The sequence below is a fragment of the Perca flavescens genome, chromosome 20 (genome assembly GCF_004354835.1).
Source record: "Perca flavescens isolate YP-PL-M2 chromosome 20, PFLA_1.0, whole genome shotgun sequence".
NCBI lineage: Eukaryota > Metazoa > Chordata > Actinopteri > Perciformes > Percidae > Perca > Perca flavescens.
This window is the reverse complement of record NC_041350.1, coordinates 24,858,094-24,872,982: the sequence shown is the minus strand read 5'-3', so window position 1 is coordinate 24,872,982 and position 14,889 is coordinate 24,858,094. Positions and strand designations below refer to the sequence as shown.

General features: G+C 38.6%; 1 protein-coding gene across 3 annotated transcripts in view; it reads right to left on the bottom strand.

Moving 5' to 3' along the window:
* Positions 1–683: 683 nt before the first annotated feature.
* The window catches only part of pacs2 (phosphofurin acidic cluster sorting protein 2), a 77,184-nt gene continuing 62,978 nt past the window's right edge, over positions 684–14,889 (bottom strand). For 2 of the 3 annotated variants that reach the window (XM_028565306.1, XM_028565307.1), the window contains exons 19-25: positions 11,806–11,838; positions 6,901–6,943; positions 6,736–6,778; positions 6,424–6,559; positions 5,564–5,784; positions 4,711–4,824; positions 684–3,408 (exon numbers count right to left, since the gene is read on the bottom strand). In XM_028565306.1, coding sequence (XP_028421107.1) covers positions 3,290–3,408; positions 4,711–4,824; positions 5,564–5,784; positions 6,424–6,559; positions 6,736–6,778; positions 6,901–6,943; positions 11,806–11,838 — 709 coding nt within the window. In that variant the 3' untranslated portion in view covers positions 684–3,289. The remainder of the gene's footprint in view (positions 3,409–4,710; positions 4,825–5,563; positions 5,785–6,423; positions 6,560–6,735; positions 6,779–6,900; positions 6,944–11,805; positions 11,839–14,889) is intronic. The other variant, XM_028565308.1, reaches the window with a different exon arrangement.

Sequence of the window (14,889 nt, the reverse complement as noted above, 5' to 3'; positions counted from 1 at the left end):
TTGCAAATAGTGATGATTTACATTATGGATTCATCTATTTATTTCTCGATTGATTGATTGATGATTGATTGGTAAGCATTCTGAAAATAGTGAGAAATGCCTCCCAGAGCCCAAAGTGACACATTCACAAGGTTTCTTTTGTCCAGCTAAAAGTACAAAAACTATTACAAATGAATTGAAGTTATTAAAAGAAGCAAATAGTCAAGCTGGAACATGAAATGTTTTTGCATTAAAATTGACTTAAAACAATTTCAAAATAGTTGCCATAATCTTTTTTTTCAATTTATAACAAAACATGTTTTATTAGCTCTTGTATGTTTTGTACGTAACAAATCTTAATTTGTAAAGTAACTGGTACCTACTGGAATCTTAGATGCTCAAATATCATTTTTTTTCCTGAACACTTGTTGGTTTAAAAGCAGAGGATCAAAGTGTATTCATAACCTTAATTCTAGTAGCGGCTCAGTTGATGAAGATCTTGAGATATGACTAATATGTTTTCTCTTTTAACCTCAGGAAAAGTATTGTTTTTATTAAAACATTACTTTTTATTGGTTGTTCATGCTTACACTTGCTTACACATGCTTATGTTGCCTTCACAGAACTGGAGATCATATATCTGCCTTTATATTCACATGAAGGAAACAGAGCTTAACTTAACAAGTCACACATGGAAAGAAAAGTACATTTTAGTGTGTATAGTAGTTTTATTACTCCAAATTTTGGGATTACAGTGGTAGTCTTAAGGGAACTTTCAGTTTCAACAAGCCTTTCTCTGAGACAACATTAAAAACCAAAACATCTAAAACATTTTCTATAGAGAGAAACAAATGTCTGCTCAACATAAATGGACTGTAGTCTTCTTTGAATTGATTCAAACCCGTGCTTGAGAGTGAACTGTGATTTTCCCTCCCTCCAGTGAACATTATACTGAGATATTTTTGTTGTTGTACGACCAGAATCAGCACCATGTTAGCAAGGGACGCATTATTTAGGTTGATTTGTCAAAATTAAGCAATTTAGGCACTTATCAAGAAATTGGCAAAGGTTATGATGAAACTGCTACTGAAACAAATAAACAAGCAAAATACTTTTGAGTTTTACGCTGAACAGTCAACGAAAGATTGAGCAAAATCTACTGACAGAACATTTTTGAAATGTTAACATCACAAACATATTGTAAGCTAACCTTACAGAATATCAAACTAAAATCTAAATAGTCCAAAAGGGAGTCCTCGCACAGAGCATAAAGTGATATTACACAGCACTGAGAAAATACAGACGCCTGGGTCGTTTTGCATATACACTATGCCGTGTCCCCGATGCTTGTGCTGTTGTTGAGCTCAGATATAATGGCAGACACAGTGTCTGTCTATGTGCATCTGTGAACCACAGTACCTGCAGGTTCCTCCGGTAGGGTTCACACACTAAGCTATAATGGACAGACATTTAAAAGTGCTTTACATTAAGGTACCGTCAATACATTCACCTCTACATTATGAAGTTGTCTATAATACCACACAGGTAATAAGTGAGCTGCAGTTGATGAGTGTTCCTTTGGCAAAAGTAACATTTGCTTAAAGCAAAAGATATGGAGTGTTTCCGAGGAGTGTGGGGCTTGATGACAAAGAGTTATTTCTAAAATGAACATCGTAGGGAAAAAAAAATCTACAAGCTAGTTGCTTTTTACAGAGGAACCACTCTTTTCAAATGTTCATTTTGTAAAACGAGCTTAAAAGGCTTTCTTAATGACAGTTAAGATGACAAGATCTCTCATGAAGCTACAACCAGCAGCTGATTAGCTTACCTTAGCTTAGCTTAGCTTAGCACAAAGACTGGAAACAGGACAACAGCTTGCCTGGCTCAGTGCAAAACCACAACTTGTCATTTTAACACTCCGGCTTTTGTACAGATTAAACAGTGTTAATTAGTGAGTTTCACAGATGCCGGTATGTGGATTTTGTTACTTTTCATCAGAGCCAGGCTAGCAGTTTATCAGCAGTCGGTTAGCTTAGCTTAGCTTTGTATAAAGACTGGAAATAGGGTAAAATGACCATAAAATGACAAGTTGTGGTTTTTCTGGGGGTTATGTGCCGGAATAGTTCCTGTAAATCCCCCCGTAAAACCACAACGTTGTGTTTTTTCACACGGCGGCTTTTGTATTCACAAATGAGATAATTGACGAGCTTTAGAGGTGCTTGTAAGCATATTTTATTACCTTTGGACAGCGCCAGGCTACCTGTTTCCCTCTGCTTCCAGTCTTTATGCTAAGCTAAGTTAACTAGCGGCTGGCTCTAGCCACATACTACTGTACAGACATTAAGGTGGTATTGATCCTCACATCTAATGCTCAGAAAGAAAGAAGAAAATTTCCCAAAATGTAAATGTGTTCCTTCCAGTCCATACTACCATCTAAAAACCAGTTCATTTTGTGCTATTAATAATTTTCTTGACTCTATTTGACTATTTTCTCATATGTCTCACTTTGGAGTTAAACCTCAAGCCAATTTACCAGAAGGAGAAAGTAAAGAAGAGAAGGTAACTGCAGTGTCTATGTATAATCTTCTATCAGTGCCAGGTTATTCTTCAGAATTGCATTCACACAGTATTCAGTCTATTGCACATAAGACTTCTTCATTGAGTGCAGAGAGCCAAAGCTCAGGGGGCGTTAACTTCTTTTCTTCTTCAGGGTTGAGACGATCAATCAACAACAGTCTCTGAATTTGAGAATCCCAAATTTCTTCATCATGGTTAAAAAATAAGATGAGCCTCCTCCACTTCATTACAAGGCAGCAGTTTTGTTTTTTTATATATATATATCTATTCTTGATTAAATGTGGCGGCCAAATGATTAAAACCAGCCTCACCAATTTCAAATAAAATATGATGGAAGAGGGTGAAACCAGGGCACTCGTACAATATGTTAAAGATTAGAAGTAATGTCTAATTATTATTTAATTAATTTGTTCCTCAAAAGTCTATAAAACATCAGCAGGATTTTTTTTTTTAATCTTTTTAAAAAGCTGAGTAAAGAAATATTCCTTTGGCAGCCTTGCCTCAAGACGTTTTTACATAAATAGAAAATTTAAAAAAACAACACGCAAAAGATTAAATAATCAGACAAATGTAACAGGTGAAAGCAGGAGCTTAAATTAAGAAAGCAGAATATAAGAAGTGTGCAAAGGGGAAGTAGGGAGGAGGAGGTTAAAAGCTGTTGGCACAGGGGAAAGGGAAGAAAGGGCGGGGAGGCAGGGGGGCTTTCCTCAGTGTTTCAGTCTCTTAGGTGCTGCTAGTAAGGGCCTTTTGTGTGTCCAAAGATCCCGATGGGGAAGTGTTTGACGTGTGAGGACCACTGTGCCGCCAGCTGGAAAAACTTTACGTCGTTCCACTCGACGCCGTCAATCAGTACTGCAGAGGAAGAGACGCAAAACAAACATTACTAAATAGTAACGCATTCATTACTGGAGTTCATGTTATCCGGAACAACAACAACCCAATCCCAACTGCATATTAAACACAAATTCTAAATGTGTTTTCATTTGAGCCCATTATAAATAAAAAAATAAAAATAAAATTGGTTTGGATTGGGGCTGTGTCTTAAAGAAAGACTAACTGGCTTGTAGGAGCCAGAATACTTGCTGTTTGTCCAGGGGGTCAAATACTTGTTTTTCCTCATCAGATGGTTATCAGTTTTAATAAATTCATATGATGTGATTTTTTGGAATTTTCTTTGGGATTCTGTCTTTCACTGTTAGAATGTACATATGATTACAATTGTAGATTTTTGCATTCTTTGTAAGTGGGCAAACCTGCAAAATCAGCAAGGGGTCAAATACTTATTTCCCCCACTGTAGTTCTACTGGAACATAGGGTCAGTTTCAGCAAATATGACAGAAAGTTAGTTTTATAAGTCTTACCTACTGCACCTTTAATGTGTTGATTCTTTTTTTAATTAGGCGATTAGTCTCTAAATGATCGGAACGTAGTAAAAAGAAAATGTTCATCACATTTTCCCAGAGCCTGAAGTTATTATTGTAGTCCAAAACCCAAAGATATTTGATCTATAAAACAAAGAAAACCTCACATTTAAGAAGGTGAAACCACAGAATGTTTTTCTTCTACACGACTTAAACGTAGAATCAGTTATTTTATTAAAAGTTGTGGATTCATTTTCCGTCGATTCCTCAATTCGACCAATAGCTTCAGCCCTTCGTTTTAAGTATACAGAGCACTCATACTGGAAAATTATACAATGAAGTACACTTTAAAATGGCAACATATTATGCGGGTATGCTTGTTATTACCTCCGCCAAGGAGGTTATGTCCGTTTGTTGGTTTGTTTATCTATCAGCAGGATTGCAAAAAAAAAAAAAAAAAAATACTAGCTGCCTAATTTTCCTGAAACTTGGTGGAAGCGTGTAGCATGGGCCAAGGAAGAACCCATTACATTTTGAAGCAGATCTGAATCATGGGGCGGATACACTAATTATTTTTCACTTTCATTAACATTGCAATATAGGGCATTTGTGCTGCATTCATGTGGTGTCAGAATAATCTAAAGGAGTTAGTTTCCGATCATATTTCATGGCTCACATGATCCGTTTCCTTTGCTCTTTATTGTCACACAAATACTGGAAACAGCATATTAGCGCTTTGAGCAACATATCTTTTATGTAGCGGAGAAGGAAGTTTGTAGTAAAGACAAAGTACCTCTCAGCATGGTCTGCTGGTGCTTGGCAGTGCAGATGAGCCGGCTGATGCCCTCGATCACTTGACTCTTTGACTCCACCTCCTTGTCTTTGCTCTTTTTTGGCAGGAACATGACTGGCACAAGGGAACAACAGAGATGCATGCTGGGAGTAAATGAGGGGTTCAGAATCTTTCTGGTCTCTGAGGATTACATTTTGGATGACAGTTGGCCATTTGGTGCAACGTTTGAGGTCGGATTGTTAAAGATAGGATTCAAATCACATCCAGTCCTGTAGATATCCTATACCAGTGTTGTAGTACACCAGTCTCAAGACCACTTTTTGAAGGTCTCGTCTTGGAATGAACTCTTCTTTTCGTCTTTTCTTGGTCTCCGATAAAGAGGACTCTGGATTTTTATTTCAAGACCACAACTGGCTTTTATCAAGGCATTACTCATAATACACTTAAGGCAATAAAGAGGTGAATGAAAAATATTTTTCTGTGGGTGTATTTTATGGGAATGTGAATCTTTCAGATCAATTTGAGGAAAGCCTATGGTTAGCATTTTCCACATTTTACAGTGTGGGACTCTCACTGGTCTGGCCTTGGTCTTGTCTGGGTGTTGATACACTCTGGTCTTGGTGATGACGTGGTCTAGGTTTACGTGGTCTTGACTACAATACTGTCCAATACTAAAGCCTAATTCTTCCACACTTTTCTCCCTGATCTCCGAAAATTGTGGCTTTTAAATGTTACTGTCATTCTGAGGTGAACTATTCCTTTAAGGCTCCCACTGTGATCAGAAAGTAATACATCCAAACAAAACATGCATGCATCAGTCCACCTGGACAGCACAGGTGTGTGTGCAGCTTACCCTTCTTATTCTTCTCCTTTGTCACCACAGTCATGGACATGGTGGGCTGGGGGCTTGCCTCTGCACCCCCCACTGGCAGCCGGCTGACCTGCAGCGAGCGGAAATTGCACTTCAGAGTGTTTTTGGAGGAGGAGTCCCGCTTCTCCATGTCTTTCTTCCTTTCTGTTGGAGCCACCCAGTAGTCCACCTGAAGCCCCATCAGTTCTGCCTGACCTGCAGAACTACAGACAACAGCTGGATGTCAGGGAAATACCTTTCATTGAGTAACTCACACAGAAGAGTTAAAGCTGACTCTGAAAACATCTATTTATATATCTATCTATGATTTCATGTGACAAATACATTTATTTATGTTAAGAAATATTTCAACATTTTGGTAAATATTTGCTTTTTTGACAACCTCCGTTTACCTTTTGACAGAGCCAGGCTAGCCGTTTCCCCCTGTTTCCAGTCTTTATGCTAAGCTAACCAGCTGATGGCTGTAGCTTCATATTTACAGTACAGACATTAGGGTGGTATCAACCTTACTGTAACATCTAACTCTCTGCAAGAAAGCCAATACATGCATTTCCCAACATGTTGAATTGTCCCAATAAAATGGTAAACATGTTTTAATAAGTTAGCTAATTTTATATATATATATATATATATATATATATATATATATATATATATATATATATATAATTATTATGTATTACTGACTAAGAATTTTCCTCATTTGAAGAATAGTATCATGTCAGATTTATTTTATTAAAAAAAAAAGTAACACCTGCTTAAACATGTATTTAAAGAAAACTATCATTTTTACACAAAGGTCACATTTTTGAAATAGCTCTTCACCAGGCATTTTGTTCTACCTGTAAGCACAGAAGCTTGAGGTGACAGAAGGAGAGGAGGGAGGGGTGGGCGACGCCTCTTTGAGTGCGGGGGATACTTGTGGAGGGGTGGAGGAGAGCAACGAGGAGCTCAGAGGTGCTGCATCATCAGAGTCTCCTGAGGGAGCAAACACTCTATCAGTTATTTGTAAAAAGGTGTTTGGTAGTGAAATTAGCTCCTTTGGGTGGGAGCTCTGGTGTAGGTTCGTGTGCATCTTGTGTAAGAATTCTTGATATGTTTTTTACATCTATCTTTTTGAATGTCAAACATCCCTCTACAAACTTATAGCTTGCCTGACGCTGCAGATGTTTGCTCCACGAGGCCAACTTTCACGATCTGCAGGATTCAAAACACAGGAGAAAGCATTATTATTTGTTATGTCAGTGTCAAATATGGGCTAACACAGCTGTTGGATAAACACAAAACAGGAAATATCAGGAAATAAAGAGGTTACTCACCCCGATGAAAGGGATAAATTTCTGACATGAGTCCTCATCAGGGCTGTGGAGAGGCAGCAGAGGCCAAAAGAGAGTTCATGTGAAAAGGAGGCAAGAAAATAATCAGCGTGTCGTGAAAAAAAAAAAAAAGGAAAGATGGAAAATCTAATTGGATCAAAAGGGACTGTTTCCTACAAGCATTTCCAAATGCTTGGCAAGTCAAAGATTATTTAAAGAAATCTACAAGTTAGTTGCATTGAGATGTCGTAATTAGTAACTTTTGATGATGCGGATTTCCAATGTTTGACATGTGGAAATACTGTAGTCTTCCGTTGCATAGAAAGTATGCAGCGCTACCACAATCCAAACAGAATCAACAGAGCATGCTGCACAGTGCTGGGATTTAAACCGCCACTAAAAACACATTCAGTCTCCAGCTGCAGGCGTCCTTATTGTATCTGGAGAAGCAGAGAGCAAAACATGCAGGCTACCAGCTGATTCGAGGCCTGCAACAAAGCCATCCAGTTATTGCAGACACAGGCCAGATCTACCAAACCAAAGGCAGAAGAGCATTCAAGGGGAAAGAAAGTCCATCAGGGGATCAACTAAACCAGTGGTTCCCAACTTGTTTTGGTCTGAGGTTCCCCCACAGCCCTGTCAGATGAACACCTGTACCCCAATTCACAATGTATGTTCCAAATGTTTAATACTATTCATCATATAAAAGTGTGTATTGTTAATCATTTCATACAATTGAACTGTCGATATTAAGGTTGGTTTGGTCGGTAATCCTAGTACTACAAGCCTTCTAGGCTACTACTACTTGGAGTGATGCTGAATGTTTCAACCATACGGTATTTCCATTTGCGACACATGAAACCATTACTTTTAGCTAGTTGTTTCAACCGTTATTTTAACTTTTAGCTATTTTAACCGTTTCTGCTGTTTAGTCATAACTTTTAGGTAGTTATTTGACCATTTAGTCATTACTTTTAGGTAGTTATTTGACCATTTAGTCATTACTTTTAGGTAGTTATTTTGACTATTTAGCCATGACTTTCAGCTAAACTTCTGTGCTCGCTTGCTAACTAGTTTTCGCACGTTCTCACATACAGTACCTGCAACATTAGAGGCCCTATTTTAACGATTTAAGCACGTGGCATGAAGCGCGTTTGTACCTTGATGCATTGATATTATGATGGAGGATTTGTACCGTAATATTTTTATTTGTAATCTTTTGCATGTTTGTGTGCTGCTGCGCTTCCCTCTGTGTGTAACAAGCATAGTGTGCGCGCGCTGTGCATAAGCCTAGGCCTATTTTACTAATTTGCTGTTAAAATAACAATGAAAAGCTGCATTATTGACTTTAGACCAGGTTTTTGTTGGTCAATGGTGCGATCACTTCCCGCTGCCTCAAGATGGCAATACGTCCAGAATGCACCTGAACACACCTCCCTGTAAGACCAGCGCGCCCATGGGCACAAAGATGGGCGCAGGTGCATTTGCCATTTAAATGATGCGGGCGCTGGACGGGAAACTGACAACTGCGTTGGTCTGAAACTAGCAAAGACACCTGCATCGGGCTTTGCGCTGCGCCGGGTGCAAGATGTGGCCCGTAGTGATCAGGTGTTCCTTCATGTTAATATGTGGATATATTCTTTTGATCAAATCCTAATTTCTATTTTTTTGTTTTTATTAGTTGAGCTACTCTACAATCTTACTACGTACCGGCCGGCAAGGGCCGCTTGATTATGAAAAAAACATCATAATTGCGATTATTTTGGTCAATATTGAAATCACGATTATTTAACATGATTACTCATCGACTTTTGTAAAGATGTTGAAATTATTGAACTTAAAAAAACAGCCCCCAGTAAAACAGGTAAACAAATCAACAGTGAAAACACCTTGAGCTGTGAAATCCCCCTTTCATTCAGAACACAAGACAAAATAAGAGTTTACTTAATGGGCAAAATAATTGTTTTTCTCGATTACATTGTGTTTGTGATCTTTACGAGCCAAAATCGTAATCACGATTAAAATCCGATTAATTGCTAAGCCCTACCCCTGGCAACTGCAGAAGTACCCCCCCACTCCCACCCCCCCGTTGGGAATCACTGAACTGGATTACCGAGTCATAAAGAAGTGGATGAGAAGGAAGAGCACCAACCTAAATCCACCACTTCTCCAGTTCCATGCCCTACCTGTGGACGGTAGTGTATGACTACACTTACAAGCCTTCCATGAACTATTTTCCTGGCAATTGTCAGAAAAGTAGTGCCTAAATGGTTCTACTTCTAGGCTTTTCTAAATGCAAAAGGCGTTTGATGATGTGAAAGGTTGTTGCTCTTGCCTTGAAGAAACCTGCCATCGCCCCCCCAGGGAAGAAACAGATAGACTACAGAGAAGGGGGAGAGAAGACAGTCCACAATAGGTCACAGTTTACACATCAAGGCCACGTTTTCTTTTCCCAACACAACACATCTTGGCTGTAATCACTTTCAGAGCAGCCAGAGAGAGAAAGCCAGATGTCTGCCTGGTATGTGAGTGAGTCATGTTCATCTAGCCTTGCACGGATGGATTATGACAGATCATAGGACTTCTGTCTGATGTGTCTGATCCAGATATTAGCTTAAATGTGGGATGTTTAGGTTAAAAGATGGACATGCATGTCAACCCATGTAGCTGGACGTACAAATATGGACATAACACATGCTCTTTTCAGATAAAAGGTCTAACTTAGTTCTGCAACTCAGTCAAAACTAGTGTCTAGGTTGGAATACAGTCAGTTGTATTAGTTTTTTTTTCTGATGTTTATACTATACATTAGAGAATATATGATATTGTTACCATTATCTTGTGCATTAATGTATAACATAAGGGCCATTATTATAAGGGTGACCAAGCCCAACAGCTGTGAAATTCCCCGCTGACAAAGTCAGTATCCTCTTTGAAATCACTTCCTAAAACTCATTTTTATTTTACTGATTTGAACTGAAAAATAGTTGTTATATTTATATAATTGTATCTTTCACGTTTTGGATTTTATTACTTTGTATTCCTTGTTTTAGTGTTAGGTACTTTGTAACCTTGCCTTTGATGCTTTATAAATAAAGTTATTAATATTATTATTATTGTTGCTACCAGCACAACATTTTTCACAGCCAGCTAATAATGATTGTACTTTACATTTTGTAGAATGTAGCATTATGGAAATGAGTTTCCATATTCTAAATGCATCTATTTTTACATTTCCATGCCATGTTGTTTTTGCTGTCTCTAAACACTATTTTTGCACAGTTAGTATTTCGTATAAACCTTATCCAAGTCAAAGAAATTGCAACACTGCACTGTATTTCACAGGTCCACCATTTTCTGAATATTTCCCACAAGTTTCCTTGAAAGAACTATGTCATTTGGTACTAATTATAGGGGGAATAGGACAGCTCGATTTAAACAAAAAGAAATTTGAAATGCCTCTCTTTCTGAAACAAAATGTTAGTTCCACTTGTTAAAAATAGACTCCGCTCAGCTACAATGACCATAATATATACTTATAGACTACAGCATCAAAACATGAAATATATTTTTAAGATATTAACATAATCTTAAAACAGGCCCTTTAGCAATGAGGACACCAAAGTCGCTCATTTGACTACATTAAAGCAAACATGCAACTTAAATGGTTGAGGTTTGTGATTCATTTACAAAAAAAAAAGTTTAAATGGTAGTTTGACATGTGCACGTTTTTCTACTTCTAACTGGACAAATAGCAGACAGACATGGATGGCCAGAAGCATATGGAGATCATGGAGAGGAAACAGCAGGGACGAAGAAACAGAAGACAAAGCTCCAGAGGACGGAACACAGAGCTGATTGAATTTGGTCTCTTGCCACTTTATCAGCACAGCTGACCCTTCAGTCAGCCCTCTGATATCTTATCAATGGGGACTGTTTTGGAGGAGAAACTGAGAAGTCCGAATTCTCTTTCTTTGTTCAGGAAATTCATTCATTAAGCCGGGAATAATAATCTTCACAACAAGAGCACACAGTGACACATACATTTAGAAAATGTGTACCAAACTATTGCATGAAGCACTTAAAAGGAATCGTTAGTTCAACATTTTGGGAAATAAGCTTATTTGCTTTCTTCCCGAGAGTTAGATGAGACGATTGATATACCCTCACGTCTGTACGGTAAGTATAAAGCTACAGCCAAGAGCTGATTATCCTAGCTTAGCATGAAGTCTGTAAACGGGGGCAAACAGCAAAAAAAAAAATAGGACTACCAGAATCTCTAAAACTCACTTGTTAACACATTTGTTAAATCCAAAACCTGAAGTGTAACAGGGAACTATGTGCAGGACTATTTCCTGACAGGTGGCGGGGAAATAGTCAAAAACATTACTCCACATAAAACTACAAATCGTCACTTTTAATTAGTGAGTTTTAGAAGTGGCTGCTTGACGAAACCAGACCTCTTCCTGATATTTTCTATATTTATACATGTGTACAACATATTATTAGTATTAGGTGCAATTAAACACAATTTGACTTGGACAAAAATGACAAAGCTAGAGTGTCTTGGTATGGATAAAGATCTTCTTTATTGCATCTCTTGTGTCTAGGCTGATAAAAAAAGTTTACTTCTAAATAAAGACTTGACCTAACGCTGCTTTAATTAGTTCAAGGAATCCCATAGTGTTTCTGTGTGCTTGTGTTCTTTACAACTGTGAGCGGTGGCCTGGATAGCAGATCTTATATGAGAAGTTTATGGCTCAGGCTGTTAATAGAAGAAAAAAAAACTGTTAAAGTGGCAAGCTCCAGGAAAAGGCTGAGAAGGTTCAAAGGGGAAATGGCTCCAACACACAGGAAGCACATGAATCATCAGGCTACATGAGAAAAAAACTCAATCGACCACAATACCTTACTGCAAAATCAAAATGAAAGCTCTTTTTCCTTCAAAGAAAGAAAAGAAAAAAATACAACAAAAAGATAAAAACATGTTATTCACACACACAGTGATGGAAAGACAGTGATGTTTAAAAGACGGACACCGCCACTCCCACACAAACTCCACCACATTAGTGAAACTTTGACCTCGATGGTTTTCACAAGGGGGTTGAAAACATTCAAATGGAGAACAGAACCACTATGTAACTAATGTATACGTTTTTTATGAACTATTCTGCCACCAGCAGGTTTCAGTTGAACATTTGGTTGCTAGTAGCAACTGCTTCTGGCACAATGCCATAGCAGTTACCTGACATTGTCACATCCGCCATATTTTCAGATAGGTGACTAAGCAAATTTTGAAAAACATCATGTATCTAACCCCCCCAATTGTTCCTGTGATTGCTCTTTCTGTTGTTGTTGTTGTTGTTGGTAGTTTAGTGTTAACCAAGCTAGCCATTACACTAAGAGAGCGGTCTCAAGCTAATGTGTGGCTAATGCTGCATTCATGTAGTCTGACTATCACCAGACCAAGCTCAATTTTTTAAGATTCAACATTAGTCTGGGGAGTCTGCTGACTAACGATCCGGGTGACATGGCAGCGACAGCGACATCAACGGGTTGCTGCGCTTCGGTGGCTGCTATACATTCAGCTATGTTGAATGTTTACATTCAACATAGCTGCTTGGTCGCTTGTCTATCGTGATCGTGTTAAACCCGCCAATAGCGCGCCAGGTGGATAAGCCAGTTTGTGATTGGTCCCCGCAGATTTATAACGGAAGCAGGATGTATAAACCAAGTGGGTAAGCTTCGCTTCAGAACGCGAACCTCCGATGGCGCCATTTTGTTGCTACAAAGCAATCACCTCTTGTTAGCATTACACTGACCGCCATTTTTTTTTTACGTCACTTGACTGCGAATAACTTTACATCTGAAGCGTTTAAAGACTCTATTTGTCCGTTGTTTATTTCTTAAGAAACACGACAATGTATAAAAGGCTCCATTACCTTGTACCTCACGTTATAGCTCCGTAGCAGACATTTTTGTAAAAATAAGCTAACGATTGTGTCATAACCACATGACTTACTGTCGCATAGTAGAGGAATTACCGTATAGTACAGGAGAAGCTTGCAAGCAGTTTCGACTTACATTAGCTGTTTAGGTTTAATTACTAATGTTAACTAGCATGTTAGTTAGCAATAATTAGCCTGTGCTTATGTTATCTCCTTACATATACCTACGCTCTGTAAGATTGGAAATGATTGAGATTTCTCTTGTCACAGCTACCAGAAGACTTACAACTTTCAGACACGTTGCTCACGTCACATTTACGTTGTCTCTGTCAGTTGGAGGCTGCGCAGTAAAGCAAGAGATCACCGGAAAAGTGCTTCTAATAGCCTTCACTGGTCTCCGTCCAGAGCAACGGGGTCTATTGGTCCATTATATATATATGTCAATGATATAAACCAAGGGGTTAAGCTTCTCCTCAGAATGCGCAACTCCTATGGCGCCATTTTGATGCTAACATGCCATCACCTCCCGTTAGCATTCCATTGACTGCCATTCATTTTGGAGACACTTTGAGAGAGAATAACTTTACATCTGAAGCGTTTAAAGACTATTTGTCCATTGTTTATTTCTAAAGAAACACGACAATGTATAAATGGCTCCATTACCTTGTATCTCATATTATGGCTCCGTAGCAGACATTTTTGTAAAAAGAGGCTAATAATTGTGTCATAACCACGCGACTTACTGTCGCACAGTAGAGGAATTACCGTACAGTACAGGAGAAGCTAGCAGGTAGTTTCGACTTACATTACTTACATAAGTTTTATTTACTAATTTTAACAAGCATTTTAGTTAGCAATAATTAGCCTGTGCTTATGTTATCTCCTTACATATACCCACGCTCTCTGTCTCTGCAAGATTGGGAATGATTGAGATTTCTCTTGGCACAGCTACCAGAAGACTTCCAACTTTCAGACACGTTGTTCACGTCACATCTACGTCTTCGAGCTCAGTTGGAGGCTGCGCATTATGCGCTCATCGGAAAAGTGCTTATAATATCCTTCACTGGTCTCCGTCCAGAGCAAACGGGATCTGTTGGTTCATTTTATATATGTCGATGAGATAAACGTACGGGTTTCCAGCCTGAGCTGCAGGGCGAAATCAAATCGTTGGCAGATCAGGCAGGGTTTATCCAGTCTAGCATTCACGTGCTCCACAGATGGTCCCATTTGTTGCACCAGCACGTGAGCTCATTTACGGGTTATATTTTGATTGTCTTCAAGGGCGTAAATCCCAGGGGGGTCGGGGGGGTCGGAGGGGCACGAACCTCCCATCTAAGGGTTGTCCCCCCCCTAGATATATATTAAAACAAGTATTGTAAATAACATAATGATGTACACTTAAATATCTGTGTAAGCAGTAAAACAATACAAATCCCAAAGAGTGCTTTTTAAGTTTAAAAACATTTTGAGTCCCCCCTCCCTTGCCTCAGCTTTAGGATCTGCGCTACACTCACGGTGACAGTCACATCGGTAGTGACAGGAATGTAGTAAGTAGACGGTTCAAAGCGGTCTTATTCACATTAAACATGAGATTAAGTTTTTCTTTTCTCATATAGAAATGATGCTGAGTAATTAATGAATTAGTCATGACAAAAAAGTTCGCTATGTTAGTGTAATATAGTGTAACGTTACCTAGCTTGTTGGATAGAAATGCACCCACTACAACTAACGTTACCACGGCGATAAGCCTTACGTTATGTGTGTGAACTTATATTAGGATTAATTTTTGGTGATCTACAGTTGTTTTTTGCTCAATATGAAATTAAGTGGCTGATCAGTTAAGTATATATCCTCTGTCCCAGACATAACCTAATACTTATGTGGAGGACGCAAGATCATTTTAGAAATATAATATGACCGCGTGGTGAATCTATGAACCTAACTCATATTCACACATCTGACGTTAGCTTAAGATTTGTGTTGTTGTTGTCTAGATAAAATGACAGAGAAAAGAATAACAGACATAAGATCCTTTTTCAGTAGC